Below are 18460 nucleotides of genomic sequence, written 5' to 3' on the forward strand. Positions count from 1 at the left end.
TAAAAATAAATGATACTCATCCTTACACCATAGACAATGATTGAAAAAACAACAGACATTGATTGGCATTGCATCACGAAAGAGACCCAGCCAGTTTGAATAATTTCTATTGGTAAATAATGTGTAAAAAATAATATACCCACACAGGGAGTCACAAACACTGTTGATTTTACGGTGGTAATTTAACCCAAATTTCTATTTAGGAGATTTTGGCTGAAGAAGACTGAAGCCAAAACAGTCAGCTAGGTAAGAGAGTTTCCTCTGGGGGGAAAAAACCGAGGGGTTTATTATGCATAGGCTTATTTTGTATATACTAGTAATTGAATTGAATTGAATGCTTTTATTGTCATTATACAAATATATTGAGATTTAAAGCTTCACGGTGAAGTGCACAAATAAATCATCAATAAATAATAAAAAAATAAATAATGATAAATAAGTAATCAATACATAAGAAATCAACATAATAGATCACGTGTCAGAGTGGCAGCCCGGGGGCCAAATCTGGCCCGCCGCATCATTTTGTGTGGCCCGGGAAAGTAAATCATGAGTGCCGACTTTCTGTTTTAAAATCAAGTATAGATGTATATTACATTTCCTGATTTTGTCCCTTTTAAATCAATAATTGTAATTTGTAATCATTTTTTCTGTGTTTTTAGTTCAAAAATCATTTTGTAAAATCTAAAAATATATATATCAAAAAAGCTAAAATAAACATTGTTTTAGCTCTATAAAAAATGAATATTCAGGGATTTTAATCCAGTTCTTTTAATCCATTTATTTAAAAAAAATCTGACATATGGTTGCCACAATGGAAGGAACACCATAAATTGTGAAAATAAATTAAGCCTATTTCATTTTATGTTCACATTTTTTTCCTGGAAGAGAATATTTTTAGAATATTGCAGAGAAAGAGATAAACTAAACCACGTGTCAAAGTGGTGGTGCGGGGGCCAAATCTGGCCCGCCGCATCATTTTGTGTGGCCCAGGAAAGTAAATCATGAGTGCCAACTTTCTGTTTTAGGGTCAAATTAAAATGAAGAGTATAGATGTATATTAAATTTCCTGATTTTCCCCCTTTTAAATCAATAATTGTAATTTTTTAATCATTTTTTTCTGTGTTTTTAGTTCAAAAATCATTTGGTAAAATCTAAAAATATATAAAAAGAACTAAAATGAACATTGTTTTAGATCTATAAAAAACTGAATATTCAGGGCTTTTAATCCAGTTCTTTTAATCCATTTCTAAAAAATAAATCTAAATATTATATCTAAAATGGTCCGGCCCACGTGAAATCAAGTTGACATTAAAGCGGCCTGCGAACCAACCCGAGTCTGACACCCTTGTGATAGATAGTCAACATGAATAAGTGGTCAGATAAATAAGTAGGTATAAAAAGTGACTAAAGTAGTTAGTAGCCTATGGAGTTTTAAGTACGAGCCTTTGTATTGTTCCTGTAAGGACATCCGAAAGTGTCTTTATGGGCAGACTGCCTGATTGTAAATCTCTTTTGTAATAGGATTAATTCAACAACAAGGCTTTATACTTGTAACAATTTATAGACATGATGTTGGCCATTCAAGGCATGTTGGCCTTGGTTGTTCATCACAGCATGCTTCTCCATCAGCCAGCCATTGTCAGCAACAGTAAAAGCCAGGACTATAAACGTGCAAAACCAAAATACAATGATTTTGAAATCCATAAATTCCTCAGCAGAAACTACATCCTGAAGTCTTCGAAGTTTTGAGAAAACATGACTTGATGCCAAAAGAAACTTCGGTCTTGCTCTATCAGTCAGATCACAAGCAAAAAGTCGGACTGGTTTTCAAACTATTGTCTGCGCAATAAGATTCAACATTGATCATAAAAAATAAGCATGACCATCTGGATCAACAAGTGACGAATGACTGAGTTCATCATTGTTAAGGCCTGCGTGATTTGCTATCAATATTTCTAGGGTGTATTCCCCTATCGCCCAGGTCTCCTGGGATAAGTTTGAGTACCCCGCAATCCTGACAAGGATAAGCGGTGCTGATTTATCTGTATATAGGTGAAAGATTTTTTCAGTTTTTTTCTCCAATTGTTGTGTTTCGAGGTTAATTGTTTTCAACTCCAGTTGTAAAGCACTTGATTTACAGACATTTGTAGGAATCCATTTGTTTTCTCCCTGGGTATTACTCTCTTCATATCACGAACTCCAGTTGAACCTCTAAGACAGGGGTCTCGAACTCAATTTACCTGGGGGCCGCTAGAGGCCGAGTCTGGGTGAGACTGGGCCGCATCAGGATTTCCACAAGAAAAGCACTGATAAAACTTTCCAACGTTATCAAATATCTTTATTTTTTAACAAAAAATAATGAATTAAATAAATTAACTTAAAGATGAATAAAAAATAAATCAATCAGTAATATAAAACCAAATAATACTAATGAGCATACAGTAGATATACACTGGCTGGCTAAGTAGAGAAAATGAATTATTTTTATTCCGTTTCAAATGTCTGTATTAACAGCTCTTTAACCTTTAACTTTCTGAACTTGAATGGAACATTGAACATGAAATATTCTGAACACGGCTTCTTTTGCCTACTCTTTGCTGCTAGAGACCTGGCAGCGCTTCTTCTCACATAGTCCCATTTGGCTTGAGGGAGGAAGCAGTGGAGACCCTCAGTAGAGCTTGAAGATGCTCATCAGTAAGTCTGGACCTGTACTTGGACTTATTGAAGTTCAAGGTGGAGAAGAGCTTCTCACACAAGTATGTGCTCCCAAAAAGGCACATGGTCCGCTTGAACCTTCGGGAAAGTTCAGGGAAGCTGGGGGACAACTCTCTCAAAAATTGCCCAAGCTTGTCTGCTTCTCCATTCACCTCCCTGAACTTGGCTTTGAGTGCAGAGTTGCACTGCAGGTCAATGAGCTCCATTTGAAGCTCAGGAGGGGCATCTTGCACATCAAAGGAGAAGGGGTCCGCAAAAATTTGAAATGTGTCTTGAAGTCTGCAAATCTGTGATCAAATTCCTCCTGTAGCTTCGAAATGGCCTCAACATACTTCTCACCACTGAATGGTGTGCCTGCATCCACGAGAGCCTTGCATGCTGGGAAATGGCAAAGGTTTGTCTGAGAGAGCTGGGCTTTCCATAACACAAGTTTAGTGCAGAATGCTCTCACGTTGTCATAGGCAGCACTGACAAGTTGCCCCTGGCCTTGTAGCTTCTTGTTCAGTACATTAAGCTCATGTGTGATATCAACAAGAAAAGCCAAGTCCATGAGCCATTTGGGATCACTTAGCACAGGATCAATCAACTCACAAACGGCGTAGCTAGCTTTGACTGCTGCATTACTGTCTTTGGTAGCCTTCTTGAAGAGATCCTGTTGCCTCAGAAGACGTGTTTTAAGACTGGCAACCTGGTTGGCTCTTTCATCTCCCTGGTATTTTTCGTACTCCTCAGCATGTCTCATAGTACAATTACGTTTCAAATTGTATTCCTTGTGCACCGCAACTTTTTCAGTGTAAATGAGACACGTCGGGGTGCCCCTGTGTTCAACAAAGAAATATTGCACTCCCCACTTTTCTTGAAACTGTCTGTGCTCATCACCGACCTTTCTCTTCACGGCAGGCTTTGAAAGAGACATCTCTGGGGCTCTGTAATATGTTTTTCCACTTGGAATGAGTCTCGGGTTGATCTTTCACATTCAGTCGCGCGGGTTTGTGGCGCATGTGCACTTTCGCTCTCCGTTTCAATCGCGGAGATGGCTACAGACACTGACACAGGCTGGATCACGGATCATAGCGCCTCATTCAGTTCTATGCTGAGAGCAGCGGAGGAGTGTGCGCGCCGAGCGGAGTGATCGGCCTCACGGCTTCTCCTCCGCCCAGCTGATTGGAGGAATGAATGAGTGAGTGAGCGAGGCACTGGACAGCCCGGCCGATGTCCCGCCCTCCAGAGCCGTATACCTCACCGTGATTGGTTCATTCAGCTCCGAACCAAAGTTCCCTCTAATTTTTTGTTGGTCTGAGCAGAAAGACAACCTCCCTGAGCGCACTGAGTACCAGTGTGAGCGACATCATCGGTACTCGGATGATTCGCCTAAAGACGTTTCGCCGACGGACGTTTGACAGACGGGCAGGTCGCCGAATGGACGTTCCACCGAACGTTCATTCGGCCGAACGGAGGTTTCGCCGAAACAGGATTCGAACGCTCGCCCCGCCGGATCGTGTGTGTACAAGTTTTTCAACCTCGGCCCGCGGGCCCTATACGGCCCGTTAGGATTTTTAATCCGGCCCGCCGCCGGTGTTGTCCAAATTATAGTAAAAATCAATGTTCGTCTACCATCAATGGCAGTCCGGGAATAAGCACTCTTGGGCAGGCAGATGTAGCAGAACCGAGCCGTAAAATGACAGCAATCGGGTCAAATCCATCCTAAAACAGCATTTAATGATTAAATACAAATACTGGATGATATCGCGATGGAGGCAAAAAAACGTCTATAGACGTCCATTCGCCAAACGGCTCAAAATGCTCTCAAATTTGGTCAAATCCAGCTGAAAACAGCGTTTAATGATTAAATACAAATACTAGTATTTGTATTTAATCATTAAACTAACAAATACTAGTACGACCTGTCCGTCTGTCAAACGTCCGTCGGCGAAACGTCTTTAGGCGAATCATCCGGTCATGACATCATCATTGCTCGCTATCGGCACACCAGTATCACACCTGCCACAAGCAGGTGCATGTCAATGTTCCCTCTAATTTTTCATGTAAAACATGCTGTAAAACAAGAAAAACATGAGTGGACAGAGCTACTCCCACTGGCTGCCACTTAAACGGTGCCATCATGGGGAAAGGGGAAGAAAAAAAAAAAAAAAAAAAAAAAAAAAAATCGATCTTTCATATTAAGACGGGGGCCGCAAATTATCGTCCCGCGGGCCGCAGTTGGCCCGCGGGCCGCAAGTTTGAGACCCCTGCTCTAAGACTAGTGTACACAGTCGCCCCTGATAATGACTAAAAGACGTCTAATATTAAAAAAATATCTAGTCAGTTTCCCAAAAACAGGTGGCACTAACCACATTCTCTTTCCTAATCCACTGCTCTGTCTTCTTCTTATTTTTTGGTTAGGTTTGTTTCTATTTGCTTTCCCATTAACTAACTTTTGCACAGTTTTCTTTCATCTTTTTCACCAACTCCTCTAATCATGGCAAGGTCATATTGTTAAATCAACGTTTAGTTCAAGCATAAGTCTTGTGTCTTTGTTGTCTCGCAGGTCATGACACTTCAGTGAGATATAAAAAGAACACAAGAAGAAGTCATCCTTGGGTCTGTTTCAATATCTGCAGGAGATGGAAAACACGGATAAAAATATGGAACCAATTTCTATAAAACTATGCAGAGGGGTGTGGCATGGGTCAAATAAGAATTGGAATTTTACAGGAGATGCCTAACATTTTTACTGTCCATCCAAAAATGGACAAAAAAAATTGCTTAGTTGGAATGACTGCATCTACCGCAGTTTGACATTTCCATATGCTATTTTTGTCCTTGGAATAGATGAAATACACCAGGTTTTCTACCCTGTGAGTGTGAGGTCTGAAACTTCGCACTTGTGTCCTGGATTTGTGGAATTTCCCTGCACATAAGCTTTAGCGCGTCTCTATGATGACTGTGACACCAGTTTCAAAGGGGGATAACTGCATGGTTGTCTTTGTCACCCCTTATTTTTAACCAGTGGAATTATCCTTAATTCATTTTGAAACCATAACGCTCATCCTCACTTGGATAAAAGAGCCTATCCTACTCATACTACAATATTGGAGGGACAGAGAGAGACACAGAGAAAAACAACCTGTCACACACATTTACAGTATGAGTGTGAGCGTGAAGGGTTGTCAGACTCCTTGTGCCCTGCGATTGGCTGGCAACCAATTCAGGGTGTAAGGTGGGAGAGGCTCCATCATCCCCCGTGCCCTTTGTGAGGATAAGCGGTTCAAAAAATTAATGAATAAGCTCTTTTAAATGAGTTTTTGGTTGAGGAATGCAAAAACGACTCAGGTTTCCTCCTACATTCCAAAAACATGCATGGTAGACTGATTGGACACTCTGTATTGGCCCAAGGTATGGGTGTGAGTGTGTATGGTTGTTCGTCTCCTTAGGATAGGCTCCAGCACCCCCCCGTGAACCTAACGAGGATAAAGCGGTTCAGAAAATGAGATGAGAATCCAAAAATGGTCTCACTTTTTCTCTATTATTTCCTCCACAGTTGTACAATGAAACATAATTACTGTATGCGCACAATAACAATATATTTAGTATGAACATAATAGCACTAAACAAAATGTCATGGAAATCAAAGGTGTCAGACTCGGGTTGGTTCGCGGGCCGCGTTAACGTCAACTCGATTTCATGTGGGCAGGACCATTTTAGATATATTTAGATTTTTTTTATAAATGGATTAAAAGAACTGGATTTAAAGCCCTGAATATTCAGTTTTTTATAGATCTAAAACAATGTTTATTTTAGCTTTTTTATATATTTTTATATTTTACAAAATGATTTTTGAACTAAAAACACAGAAAAAATGGATTAAAAAATTACAATTATTGATTTAAAAGGGGGAAAATCAGGATATTTAATATACATCTTTTCTCTTCATTTTAATTTGATCCTAAAACAGAAAGTCGGCACTCATGATTTACTTTCCCGGGCCACACAAAATGATGTGGCGGGCCAGATTTGGCCCCCGGGCCGCCACTTTGACACAGGTGATGTAAATGAATACTTTTTAAATAATGTATTTCCAGAAGTCGTCGCTCTTTGTTTTATAGTTTGTCTGCACCTGCTAATACTAATACTCAAGTGTGACGTTTATATGGATTTTTTCTCCTGTTATGTTGTTTTGTAAGCTATATCTTGATGAAAACTGTTATGTCAACATATGTCTATTTAGCCTGTTCTTTATCTTACAATTTACACTTTAACAAAGTATGTTTGTTTCTTGGTTTCTGATAAAATAAAATAAATTGGCCTCTCAAAAATGTGACCGAGAATCCAGTCCAAAATCTGTTGCTGTCAGTAGCTCAAAAACTTGACTTAAACAAAAATGTTGCTTCCCACTGTTAAAATACACAGTTGCTTGTAAGTATTTTATCTAAGTTTCATGTTAATGACTGTGATTTGGACTCAGAGGAATGCCATTCTCTGCTCAGTGTTGTTTGATAGTATGACAAGGAACTGATAAAACCACATAAACAAGTATGTTTTAATGGTGTTTGACTTTTAAAAACACACCAGGTCATTAGTTCTGCACTGACCTACTGGTCTTTTCTTACATCCCTGAGTAAGCAAACATTAGAAGGCGAGGCAATACTCAAATTCGGCATTTAGCACACAATGGCAAGACTGGGAACTTGTTTTTTTATATTTTGTGTTTCGGTGGGATTCAGCCAAGTTTTCTCAAGTCCAGAAATTTGCAGAAACTCCCTCATACCTGGAGCTAAAGGTAAAAACGACCATATTTATAGTAATCTGTTAATGTGTGCTTTGTTTTAGTGTGATCAATTGGTTCAACAAATCTATTCTTGGGTTAGGCTATTACAGTATAACAACACTATAAACCGAGATTCAGCACTGCAAATTCATTTTCATTCCAGATTTTTGCCTGTTTAATACGTTGACTTGCCTCTTGTAATTTTGTTGTCCTGTTAATGTCAGTATGTGGTCAAATGTAAGACGGAATGGAAAATTCTGAGGAAACATCTAGACTGGTTTTTGGAAGGCTTTTAGAGAATGGATGATAAAGGTACCCAGCATGTAATGTCCTGTCGTTTAACAGCGAGCTGACTGCGACCCCACAGTCTTTTGTGGAGGGAATGCCTTTTCCTTTTTACAACATTCAGTAGCTTATTCCCCTGCTGATTCAGACAGGACCAATAAAATGCACACCAGGAGAAGTTAAACAGCATTTTTTGTCCCTAATGAGCCGAGACACCAATGTAATGTAGATGATGTGGAGACCGGGAGTGAGAAAGTTAAGGCTTGTTTGTGTATCTGGTGTTACCATTGAGAAAGTCCCATTGAAAACGTGTATTCAGACAGCTGCCAGTAAATGGAATTGATTATGATATTGTGATTCTCAAATAAAAATTACTGCAGAATTCATGACATAAGGATGTTATTTCCTCGTTTTTGTGATTGGTTTTGTGGTGAACACTGATGGCTCGCTTTGTCACTTCTGTCTCAGTGCTGCTGTGTTCAGTTTTATACCACATGTTTACATAGAGTGATGCACCGACGTCTTGTTTTCAAGTGATATAATTGAAAGTGACACATTTTAAGGAACAAATCAAATGTCACACAATTCCCGAATGACTCGATGCCCTTCTGAACAGACAAAACATTTCACTCACCAAATAATCGTTCAAAGCACCCACGCAAATTCAGTACTTTTAAAGCATATTGTTATGATCGCGCTGAGACGCCGTGGCGCAATCGGGGGGATTTGGACCCAGTTGCGGGGAAGCAGGGTGAGACGAGACGAGCTGTTCTCATGACAGTAACTTTAATGACTCGAAGGCTTTACAAAATAACAAGGGCTTATACATCCCAATTCGAAACAAAAACCGACCATGTGGAATAGTACCTGGTAGTGATGTATGCTGTAACATGTAGGGTGTCACGCAGGACGATCCGACAATGACTTACTACTTCCGTGATGCTTAAATAGTGATCAAGGATCGTTTGCAGCTGCTCTAACCTGACGGCAAGCCAGGAGGGACAAATGAGCCACTCCTGACACATATTTTCACTCTGCTAATACCTTCCTTTTCGTAATCCAGTTCATTTAACCGGGGACTTAAAAAGGTGAATTTGCAATTTTGCTGCAATTGGATTCATAAAGCAGTGGTTAAATTTCTTGTTGTCTTGTTCAACCTGGAATTAATTCGTTTGAACATATTTCTCATAAAACCAAGTCAAAGGAATTGTGTTCAACTTTAGAAGCACCACTGGAGAAATTGTTGACAGTAAGCTATAGCGCAGCTTGAGGAAATTACCACACCAAGTGACATCTAAATAAAATTTAGCCTGAAGTAATTACATAGCATCAAGTAATTTTACTTTGGATGATTCATTTCAGGCTACAGAAGAAAAAAATAACTAATTAAGCCAATAAGGCTTTCGGTAGCGTGAGTCTTAATATGCCTCAGTTCAAAGATGTTTGTTGCTATCCTGCCTTTGCCCAACTCCTAGGTTACAAAGTGTCCTTGGCAGCCACATCAGACATCCTGCGTAGCCAAAATCTTTCTTGTACACCTCATTTTTTTGTTTTTCACTCCAAAACTGATGTCATAATTAATGCTTTAATGGAAACTTTGCTTTTAAAAAAAGAATATCCCTGGTCTGCTTTTATGCCTTTATTTTGACTTTTTAAAGAAAGTCTGTGTCTACGACAAATTAACCTCACACTGTAACTTCCATAGTTATAAAACATAACAAAATTTGCCTCAGTTATCAATGATGTGCCCTACTGGTGAGGTTGAGATTTGATATCCTGTATGCGATATGATTCCACCTGTTTTGAGTCTACTGTCATGCTTTTGCTTCTCTTCCTGTCTATGCAGGAGACCAAGGTGAAATTGGAAACGAGGGAGATGAGGGGAGAATGGGAAAGAATGGACCACCAGGACAGCAAGGTAACAAGATGTGATTTACTATTCTTATGCAACTTCCTTGTTTTGACAAAAATGGATGCACCTATTCCCCTCCACATTACACAAAGAACAATGGAGTAAGGCGGCCCGGTGGGGCGAGTGGTTGGCGCGTCGGCATCACAGCTCTGGGGTCCTGGGTTCAAATCCAGGTCATGTCCATTGTGTGGAGTTTGCATGTTCTCCCCAGGCCTGCGTGGGTTTCCTCTCGGTACTCCGATTTCCTCCCACATTCCCAAAACAAGCATGGTAGGCTGATTGGACACTCTAAATTGCCCCTAGGTATGGGTGTGAGTGTGTATGGTTGTCCGTCTCCTTGTGCCCTACGATTGGCTGGCCACCGATTCACGGTGTCCCCCGCCTCTGGCCCGGAGACAGCTGGGATTGGCTCCAGCACCCCCCGCGACCCTAATGAGGATAAAGCGGTTCGAAAAATGAGAGTGAGCGAGACAATGGAGTAACCTACTGATATAACCTGATTGCATTTCACTTGGAGAAATGTCTACAGCTGAGATTTATTTTTCTTCATGAAGTCAAACATACTCACTAGACTGTAAGTCTCTCATCGTGACAGGGGTGTGTGAAATTGGTGGGTGTTAAACTCCACAACCTTGCCCCAGCATTGGGTAATTCCCTTCCTTGCAGTTGATGTCCCGCGTCTGTTTTGGCTCAGAAGGTAGCTCAAAAGATAAAATAATTGCAAGGTTAATTTGCTATTTATACTGGATTTCACAAGTTGTGTAAAGGTTTTTCCACAGAACCAAAAAAGCCTTTAATTTGATTTTTTTTTCTTAATGTAAAGGCATATATTTGTTTATGACTCTCAAGCCTTAAATTTTGAAAGCTACAATGGGAATTTTTTGGGTGGGATAATCCTTTATATTTCATTTTACCAGCTGACATTCCTACACTGGCTGGCTAAAAATGACGTACCTGAAATGATAGAGTGGAAACAAAGGGAGGAGTGTTGTAACCTTATTTTTTTACAACCTTGTTTGTAAAAAGCTAATAAAGCCTGTTTTGCATTTCTGTAGCACACATTAATCATATAATAATACAATACAATGCAGGGTTGTTGTTATTTTTTATTGTTTTGTTTAGTAAATAAACATTATAAGGAGGGGATATAGAATAAAGTATTTTTAATGTACGGTTTCCTAACAAATAATCAAATGTGTGATTCTCTTGGTCCAATCAGCAGTCCCTAAACACAATTAAGCTGGGGCCCACTTTTAACACTTTTTCAAAAGAATGTATCTTTTCCCTGAACCCTTTCGAAGCCAAAACCATAATAAAAAGTATTCAAAACATTCTAGTTCTGCTGTTTTAATGAGAAATTCAAGCCAATTACATGAGAGAAACTATGTGCTGCAGCTTTAAAAGTTACATGATATAAACATTACTAAATTTAATGCTCAAAACTTTGTATGTTCATTTATTTATGGATGGTACGAAATAATTTTCTACCATGAATAACTTGTGGTTTTGTCAAAATCACAATTTATCTTTCATACACCATGTCTAAAAGTATTACCTTTAAGTGTAGTACAATTTTAGCCATATTTATTTAATCTTTGGAATCATATATGCTGAATGAGACATTTTAAATTTGACAATAAAAGTGATTGGCACTGTCACAGAGGTATTCAAATAAAAAAAATGATAACATTTTTTATTACCGTGGTTGTAATTTACAGTAATGTGTTTACATTATACATCAAAGTCTTATTGGTTTGGGTAAATATACCCAGTGTGGTCAGTGACAGCATAGTAGGATCCACAAACACACACGCACGCCTACAAAATAACTGTCAGGTTGTTTCTCCCTACAAATCTTCATTCGGTAATCTCGTTAATGTAAGTACAAAATGTAAACATAATTCAAGTCGGAATGACTCGTCGTGTGGGCTGCTATTATGGTTTCTCTGTGTACACTTACTGTAGCAGCATTACAGCCTCCTACAACTTAGCTGCTGTATGTCAAGAACTCAATAGATGACGCACAAATTCCCTTTTTAATTTAGTAGATTTTTACAGGAAAACGAGGCTTAATTTTGGAATGTTAAGGGGGTTGGTTTTAAGGACAGCTAAGACCCTGGAAACAAAAACAATGTGTTTCTCTTGGTTTATTAGTGTCAATAAACAATGGTTGGCCTTTCTGCCCCTCGCCTTTACATAAATGTAAGTTGAAATTTAATTGCAATTGTTTTATTCTGCCGCATGATGGGTCAGCAGTGAAAAATATGGATCCGCGCAAGTATAGTGTAAGCCAGTTCATAACTGAATAAACAAACTTGAATAAAGACCCCTTTCCCATTTGTGTGATAGTGTTTAACTAGCTGGAGGTGGTTTCAAATGTGTGTTCGCTGTGATAAATGTGGCCTTCCACCTTTTTATCCACCAGCAGCTGCATGGGGAATCCAGACGTTAAGCCAGTTGGAGGGTTTGGCCATTATAAAAAACAACAAAGACGATAGGAGCTAGTGTTATCTGAAAATGGATGAACGGTTTAACTGGCTTGTGTAAGCACAGGGAAAACAACATTCATCAACTTTAAACAAGGGGAAAACAAAGCAACTCTTTCCATTTCGTCATAAAGAAAAGAATTTTTACAATCTCTTATCGCGGTCAACTCTCATGATCGCTTATCCTCACAAGGGTCGTGGGGGTCCGGGAGCCCATCCCAGCCAGGCGGGGAACACCCTGAATCAGGGCATAAGTAGACGGACAACCATTCATGCTCACACTCATACCTAAGGCCAATTTAGAATGTTCAACCAGCCCACCATGCATGTTTTTGAGATGTGGGACCCAGTGACGACCCACCTTGGATCAGACCTCTGACCCCAGAACTGTGAGGACAACACACTAACCACTCGACCACTGGGCCACACGGTCAACTCTCTGTGCTATGGAAATACTATATTGCATTAAGCAGCAAATATTTTATACATTTGGCACATATGGTAGAATTTTCCAAGTTAAAAAGATATTTTTAATGGTAATTTCATTGACATTTCTTCTTTGATACATTTTATGAAAAAGAGAAAAAATTGAAAGTCTAACTTTGTGTATGTGTTGTGCGTGCACACGCGTGTGTGTGTGTGTGTATATGTGTGTATGTGTGTGTGTGCGTGTGTGTGCCACTTCCCTCACACAACAGCCCTCTCCAATGTGTCACTTTCCATTTCAAATATCATTTATTTCCAGGGGAATAGTTTCCTGAGGAAATAATCACAGTATAAGGCCATGGTTTGGCTGTACTTTACACACGCACACATTAAAGCCTTAAGTATGAAATAATCCAAATCTGTGGCTTTTGTTTATTAAATGAAAAAACATTTTCTTTGCAGAACATGATGAAGTTTGACACAAATTATTTTTGTCTATATTGACAAATGAGAGTTATACGCTGTGTCACATGATTTATCGCCATTTTCTTTGGGACTTGAGACTTATTAAACAGAACCACACATCTAAAAGCAAACCAAATTAAAAAAAACACACAAACAGAGGAGGAATATGACATTCCAGAAAAAAAATAACAACAAATATTGAAGTAAAAGACAAACTGCTAATAATGCACTGACCTCTTCCATGTCTCAGCCAAAAAAAATCTTAGCCAAAATTGTGCAGCTTCATGAAGCTAAATAAATACAAAAATGAAGAAAAAGGAAAAAATATCTACAAAAACAGACAGACAAAATGAACTAAATTATAGTATAGCATGTGACTCGTTTCACCTAGTACGATGTCGAACCCTTCATGGAAACTTATTTGTGTTCTCCGTTTTGACATATTTTCTAGATCCTTTAGGGAAACACGAATTTTCCTTGCATCATTTGTTACAGTTAAAATGCCACTCTTTTCTACAGTGTTTTTTGTTGTTGTGTACATTGTTAGGAGCAGCAGGAGAGGCGGGTCTTAAGGGTGACGTCGGTCACATGGGAAAGATGGGCCCCACTGGAAATCAAGGTACAATTTAGGGAGTCATTGGTTTCCTGCACAGGTATTTCATTTAGTTACTACCCTCAAAACTCCAAATACTTGTCTTGCTAATTATTAATCCTTGGTGAAATGATTGGAAATGCCTTTACACTACACTCTACCAGAGGGAGACTCAGCTCCTCAGTACTACAGCAGTGATTTACTAGTCGTTCTTGACAGAGGATAAAAATATACAATATTTATCCATTCATTTTCCAACCCACTTATCCTGTCAAGTATCACGGGGGATGCTGAAGCCTATTGTAGCTAATTATGTGCACCAGGCGGAGGACAGCCTGAATTGCTGGCCACCCAATCACAGACCGCAAGGTGATAGACAACCATTCATACTCACACTCATACCTAGAGGCAATTTACAGTGTTCGACCAGCCTAATGTATATTTTAGAATGTGGGAGGAAACCGGAGTACCTGGAGAAAACCCATGCAGGCACTGTGACAACATTCAAACTCCACACAGTGAGGACCCATTGTTGAATATTGAATATTGAGTAGTGTTATGTTGTGTGACCTTATGTGTAAGAGTAACAATAACACAAGATAAACGCTAATTGTTGGCCCATGCACCCTGTTTCCAATTGGAAGTTATCTTTAACCTCCTAAGACCCAGACTCTCGCAAGGCATGCATTTTTATTTTCTCTTTGACATTTAGGATAATTGGGACCTGATTAGTGTAAAATCAAAGGATTATCAGTATACATGATGTAGTTTCCGAGAAAAATTATGTCCACATCATAAGTGGACGCCAGGCCATTGTAGTCCAAAATTTAACATTGTAGTCTTTGACGACCAAAAATGTGATGTCCACACGTGGACGCCAGGTCATAGGAGGTTAAAACGAAAGTGATCAAACTTATTCTGATCATTACTCCCCATCTTAACCAGCATCAGGATTAGAATTGATGTTCCATCTTATCAAAGCTTTCTCCACGTAATCAGCCATTGTTTATAATAATGCATGCATATTGCGACAAACATTTTGCTCATCAAAATAGACTGTCCAAAATTTAACATTGCATTCTTTGACAACCAAAAATGTGATGTCCACACATGTGGACGCCAGGTCATATAGGTTAAGGTTGCAGTTATTTTTAAATACTATACGTGAGTGTATATTCTTTATGCAAATTTAGTCTTCAGCTGATGGTGGGCACTCATCTCGAAGCGTTGGCTAAAGTTATCTGAAAATTGTTGTATACGGTGAAGCAGTTCACTTTACTTCACAGTTGATAAATCAAGTTTTTATTTGCAAATGTACGCACAAGAATCATCAAATCAACAGTTTATATCTCGAAAACATTTACTCACTTGTAGTCAAAAGTAACATGATATTGTGAAAGAATAATATGTTTCAGTTCTGGTACATCAATTCAGACAATGTTACCCTTTGCCCTATTTCTGAGGTTATCCCAAAGAGGAATAAAAGTTGCCATGCTGTTGTGTTTCCCTTCGTGGTTGATATTTTAACGAGCGCTACTGTTGTAATGTGTTTGTGAGCACACTAATCATTAGTTTTAATAGACTTCCAGGAAAAGTGGGTTTGGAACCGTAAAAAGTGAGATCACCTTTCGATAATCACATGGAATAAAAATAACACATTTGTTGTATTTTAGGGGAAACACCAACTCAAATAAGGATTTTAATTTTGTCAAAATTAAGAAAGTAAAATGGAATTCAACCCATCATTGTGCGGAAGAGGCCCATTTTATTTTCCACTGTAAATAATGCTTTTTTGATTAACTACTTCCAGTAATATACAGAATAACTTTACATTTAAAAGGACTGGTAAATGTGAAAATCCACATTAAAAATGTACATTCGTTTAGTAACCCATTTTGTGGTAGTTTGTTGTTAATTTGACAATGAACATTTTTCCATCTTTCCAGAAGTCGCACCTGAAAATAAGTCAAATACTCACTCAGTCTATGAAAAAAAGACCATTTCTAGGCCATTAACATACAGTAATTGTTTTAAAATCTGATTTTTCGATGATGAATTGTGCGGATGGCAGAGCTTTGAGCAGAAATCAGGTTGATTGAAAGTATTTTTTGGCATTTTGAAAAATAGGGATGTTATCTTAAAATGAAATACAATATAACCATACATGATTCACCATCATCACAGACAAAATGCTTATTTTACATAAAAGAATTCTCACTGACCCACAATATACAAAGTCTGATGAAAAAGTGTGAAAACATGGAATATAGAAAACACACACATACACAAAAAAATTAAATATTCATGACAGATGTAACCACACATTTAATAGTTCTATATGTCTTAATGCTTCACATTCATACATGCAAACCAGGTCTATAAGTCATAATGCATCACATGCATACATACAAACTCATATATAAGTGTAATTGAGTAAACATTTCATATAAATGAAGGGAAACTCTATAAAATCCTGCTGCATCCCGGGTGGTCTCTCATTAATTGTCAGGTGCCCCAACATCCCAATTAGGGATGATGTACAACATGTTTTTTTGAAAAATCTTGTATATAAAAATTTATATGGTTATGTTGGAACAAAGCACAATGAAATAATAGTGATAAATAGTGGTGGTTAAACTCAGTGAAGTCTTGAAAATTCTTGAACTTTTTGTGACATCGCCATCTATTGATGGCATTATATAAGTGCAACAAAATACATATAACACTACTATAAATTGAGTTTGCTATGACATAACAAACTCAATTTACAACATTATATATATTTTACAGTAAATAATACGTACTTGTCAGAATGAGAATCGGACATTCTCCTTTTGGTCAAAAATCCTTTGTTTTTATGGTGTTATGTGTCATATATTCCTCTGTAGGGGACCAAGGGGATGCAGGATTGAATGGACCTGTTGGTTTAAAGGGCAAAGCAGGTAGGGCTGTGTAATATCATGACAGTTGAACATTTATATATATATATATATATATATATATATATATATATATATATATATATATATATATATATATATATATATATATATATATATATATATATATATATATATATATATATATATATATATATATATATATATATATATATAGATCAAATGTCAATTGCATTATGGAAAAATCTTCAACATAAATGCTACAATTCCATTTATTTGGCCAAAGTCTTCATATCTTCATGGAAGATGCTTCTGCTCATTGTAAACTCATTTGTATCTAATCATTTAGGCACTACATGTGACTGTGGAAAGTACAGGAGAGTGATTGGGCAGATGGACATCAAGATGGGCAAATTAAAAAACGCAGTCAAGTTTGTGAAGAACAGTGAGTGTGTTCAACTTTTATCTTTCAACATTTTAACTGAGCCAATCAACATTCAATATAACACTCTGTTTCCCAAGGCCATACATTGTCTAAATGTGCTTTCAAAGAAAATTTCTCTGTTCTCATCCAGTTATGTCGGGCCTGACAGAAAGTGAGGATCACTACTACCTACTGGTGAAGGAGGCCAAAAGTTTCAGGGATGCATCAGTGCACTGCAAGCAAAGAGGTGGCACCCTAGCCACGCCCAACAACATCAATAGTAATCGCTTCATGGCTGATTTTGTCAATCAGTTTGGACTTACGGGGGTTTTCATCGGGATACAGCCTATAAACACAGACAGTTTCAGAGTATGTACTACACACTTTGAGTGCTATATTCATTGTTTCCCAACCACTGTGCTTTGGCACATTAGTGTGCCGCGGAAAATTACCTGCCAGAAAGTCATACGTTGTAAAATTCTGAGAGAAAAAATTTAATATTACGAGTTTAAAATTGAAATAAGAATCAACTTAAGTCTGTGTGACCACAAAACTGCTTTTTGCATATTATTGATTCATAATTGTAAAAAAAGTAATCTTGGGAGGAAAAAGTCATAAAATTACCTAAATAAAATCAGTATATTACTTATTTTTCCTGGAGCCAATCCCGGCTAATTACGCGCACCAGGTGGGGGGACACCTTTAATTGGTGGTCAGCTAATCGCAGGGCACAAGAAGTCGGACGGCCATTCTTGCTTACACTCATACTTAGGGGCAAATTAGTGTTCAACCAGGCAACCCTGCATGGTTTTGGGATATGGGAGGAAACCGAAGTACCCGGAGAAAACCCACGCAAGCACATACAAACTGCAAACAGTGAGGACCCACCCGGGATCGAACCCTTGACCTCGGAACTGCGAGCCCGACGCAGTCATACTCCAGGCCACCCCATAAACTATATTATTCAAACAAAACAATGAATATACTAATCAAAATTAAATCATAAAAATTGCTACAAAAATAATCTGGTAATTAATGTTAATCTTCCAAGTGTTCACTTTGTGTGAAAACGCTCATCCATTTGATTTTCCCATTCATTCTTCAGCGCGATGGCAGAAACATTTCCCAGGATGCAGATTTTAGCCTCCTGCAGGACTTCTCTGCACGGACCCCAGACGAAGACCTCACTCAGTCCAGCCGCAACGCGACCTGTGTGGAACTGCTCAGCACAGGGACATGGAGTCATTTGGAATGTGACACTGCCATGTTTTTCATCTGTGAATTTACAAAAATCATGACAAGAAGACAAACAGTGGCTATGGACTCAGCATCTTGAGTTGTGAGCAGATTCTCATGCAAGTACATTTCAATTAATAATGAATTACACTATATCCATTTGTTGAATGTAGCTTATATTTGGTGCAAGTAACTACAAGCATTTTTCTGCAGAAAATTCAAAGTAGTTCCAATTTTATATGTCTATTTGT

The 18460-nt window shown here is 38.3% G+C and overlaps 1 protein-coding gene and 1 long non-coding RNA gene across 2 annotated transcripts; one reads left to right on the forward strand and one right to left on the reverse strand.

Moving 5' to 3' along the window:
- The first annotated feature begins 7362 nt into the window (after positions 1-7362).
- Positions 7363-18429, forward strand: colec10 (collectin sub-family member 10 (C-type lectin)). The gene is made up of 7 exons (XM_077598525.1): positions 7363-7495; positions 9615-9686; positions 13605-13676; positions 16538-16591; positions 16899-16994; positions 17125-17342; positions 18079-18429. Exons 1-7 carry the CDS (start codon positions 7387-7389, stop codon positions 18307-18309), a joined length of 852 nt encoding a protein of 283 aa, XP_077454651.1. The 5' UTR covers positions 7363-7386; the 3' UTR covers positions 18310-18429.
- On the reverse strand, positions 15957-18362 carry LOC144073026 (uncharacterized). The gene is made up of 2 exons (XR_013299992.1): positions 17167-18362; positions 15957-16567 (listed from the first exon to the last, which is right to left on the reverse strand). It is a non-coding gene; the product is annotated as an uncharacterized LOC144073026 (long non-coding RNA).
- Positions 18430-18460: the final 31 nt, after the last annotated feature.

Source organism: Stigmatopora argus, chromosome 4, assembly GCF_051989625.1.
Source record: "Stigmatopora argus isolate UIUO_Sarg chromosome 4, RoL_Sarg_1.0, whole genome shotgun sequence".
NCBI classification, from domain to species: domain Eukaryota; kingdom Metazoa; phylum Chordata; class Actinopteri; order Syngnathiformes; family Syngnathidae; genus Stigmatopora; species Stigmatopora argus.

Bases quoted from the DNA above. Each gene is read 5' to 3' on its own strand.
- colec10 (XM_077598525.1), top strand. From the start codon at position 7,387: ATGGCAAGACTGGGAACTTGTTTTTTTATATTTTGTGTTTCGGTGGGA. The intron at 9,687-13,604 runs GTAACAAGATGT...GTACATTGTTAG, and splicing joins TGGACCACCAGGACAGCAAG to GAGCAGCAGGAGAGGCGGGT. The intron at 16,995-17,124 runs GTGAGTGTGTTC...GTTCTCATCCAG, and splicing joins AGTCAAGTTTGTGAAGAACA to TTATGTCGGGCCTGACAGAA.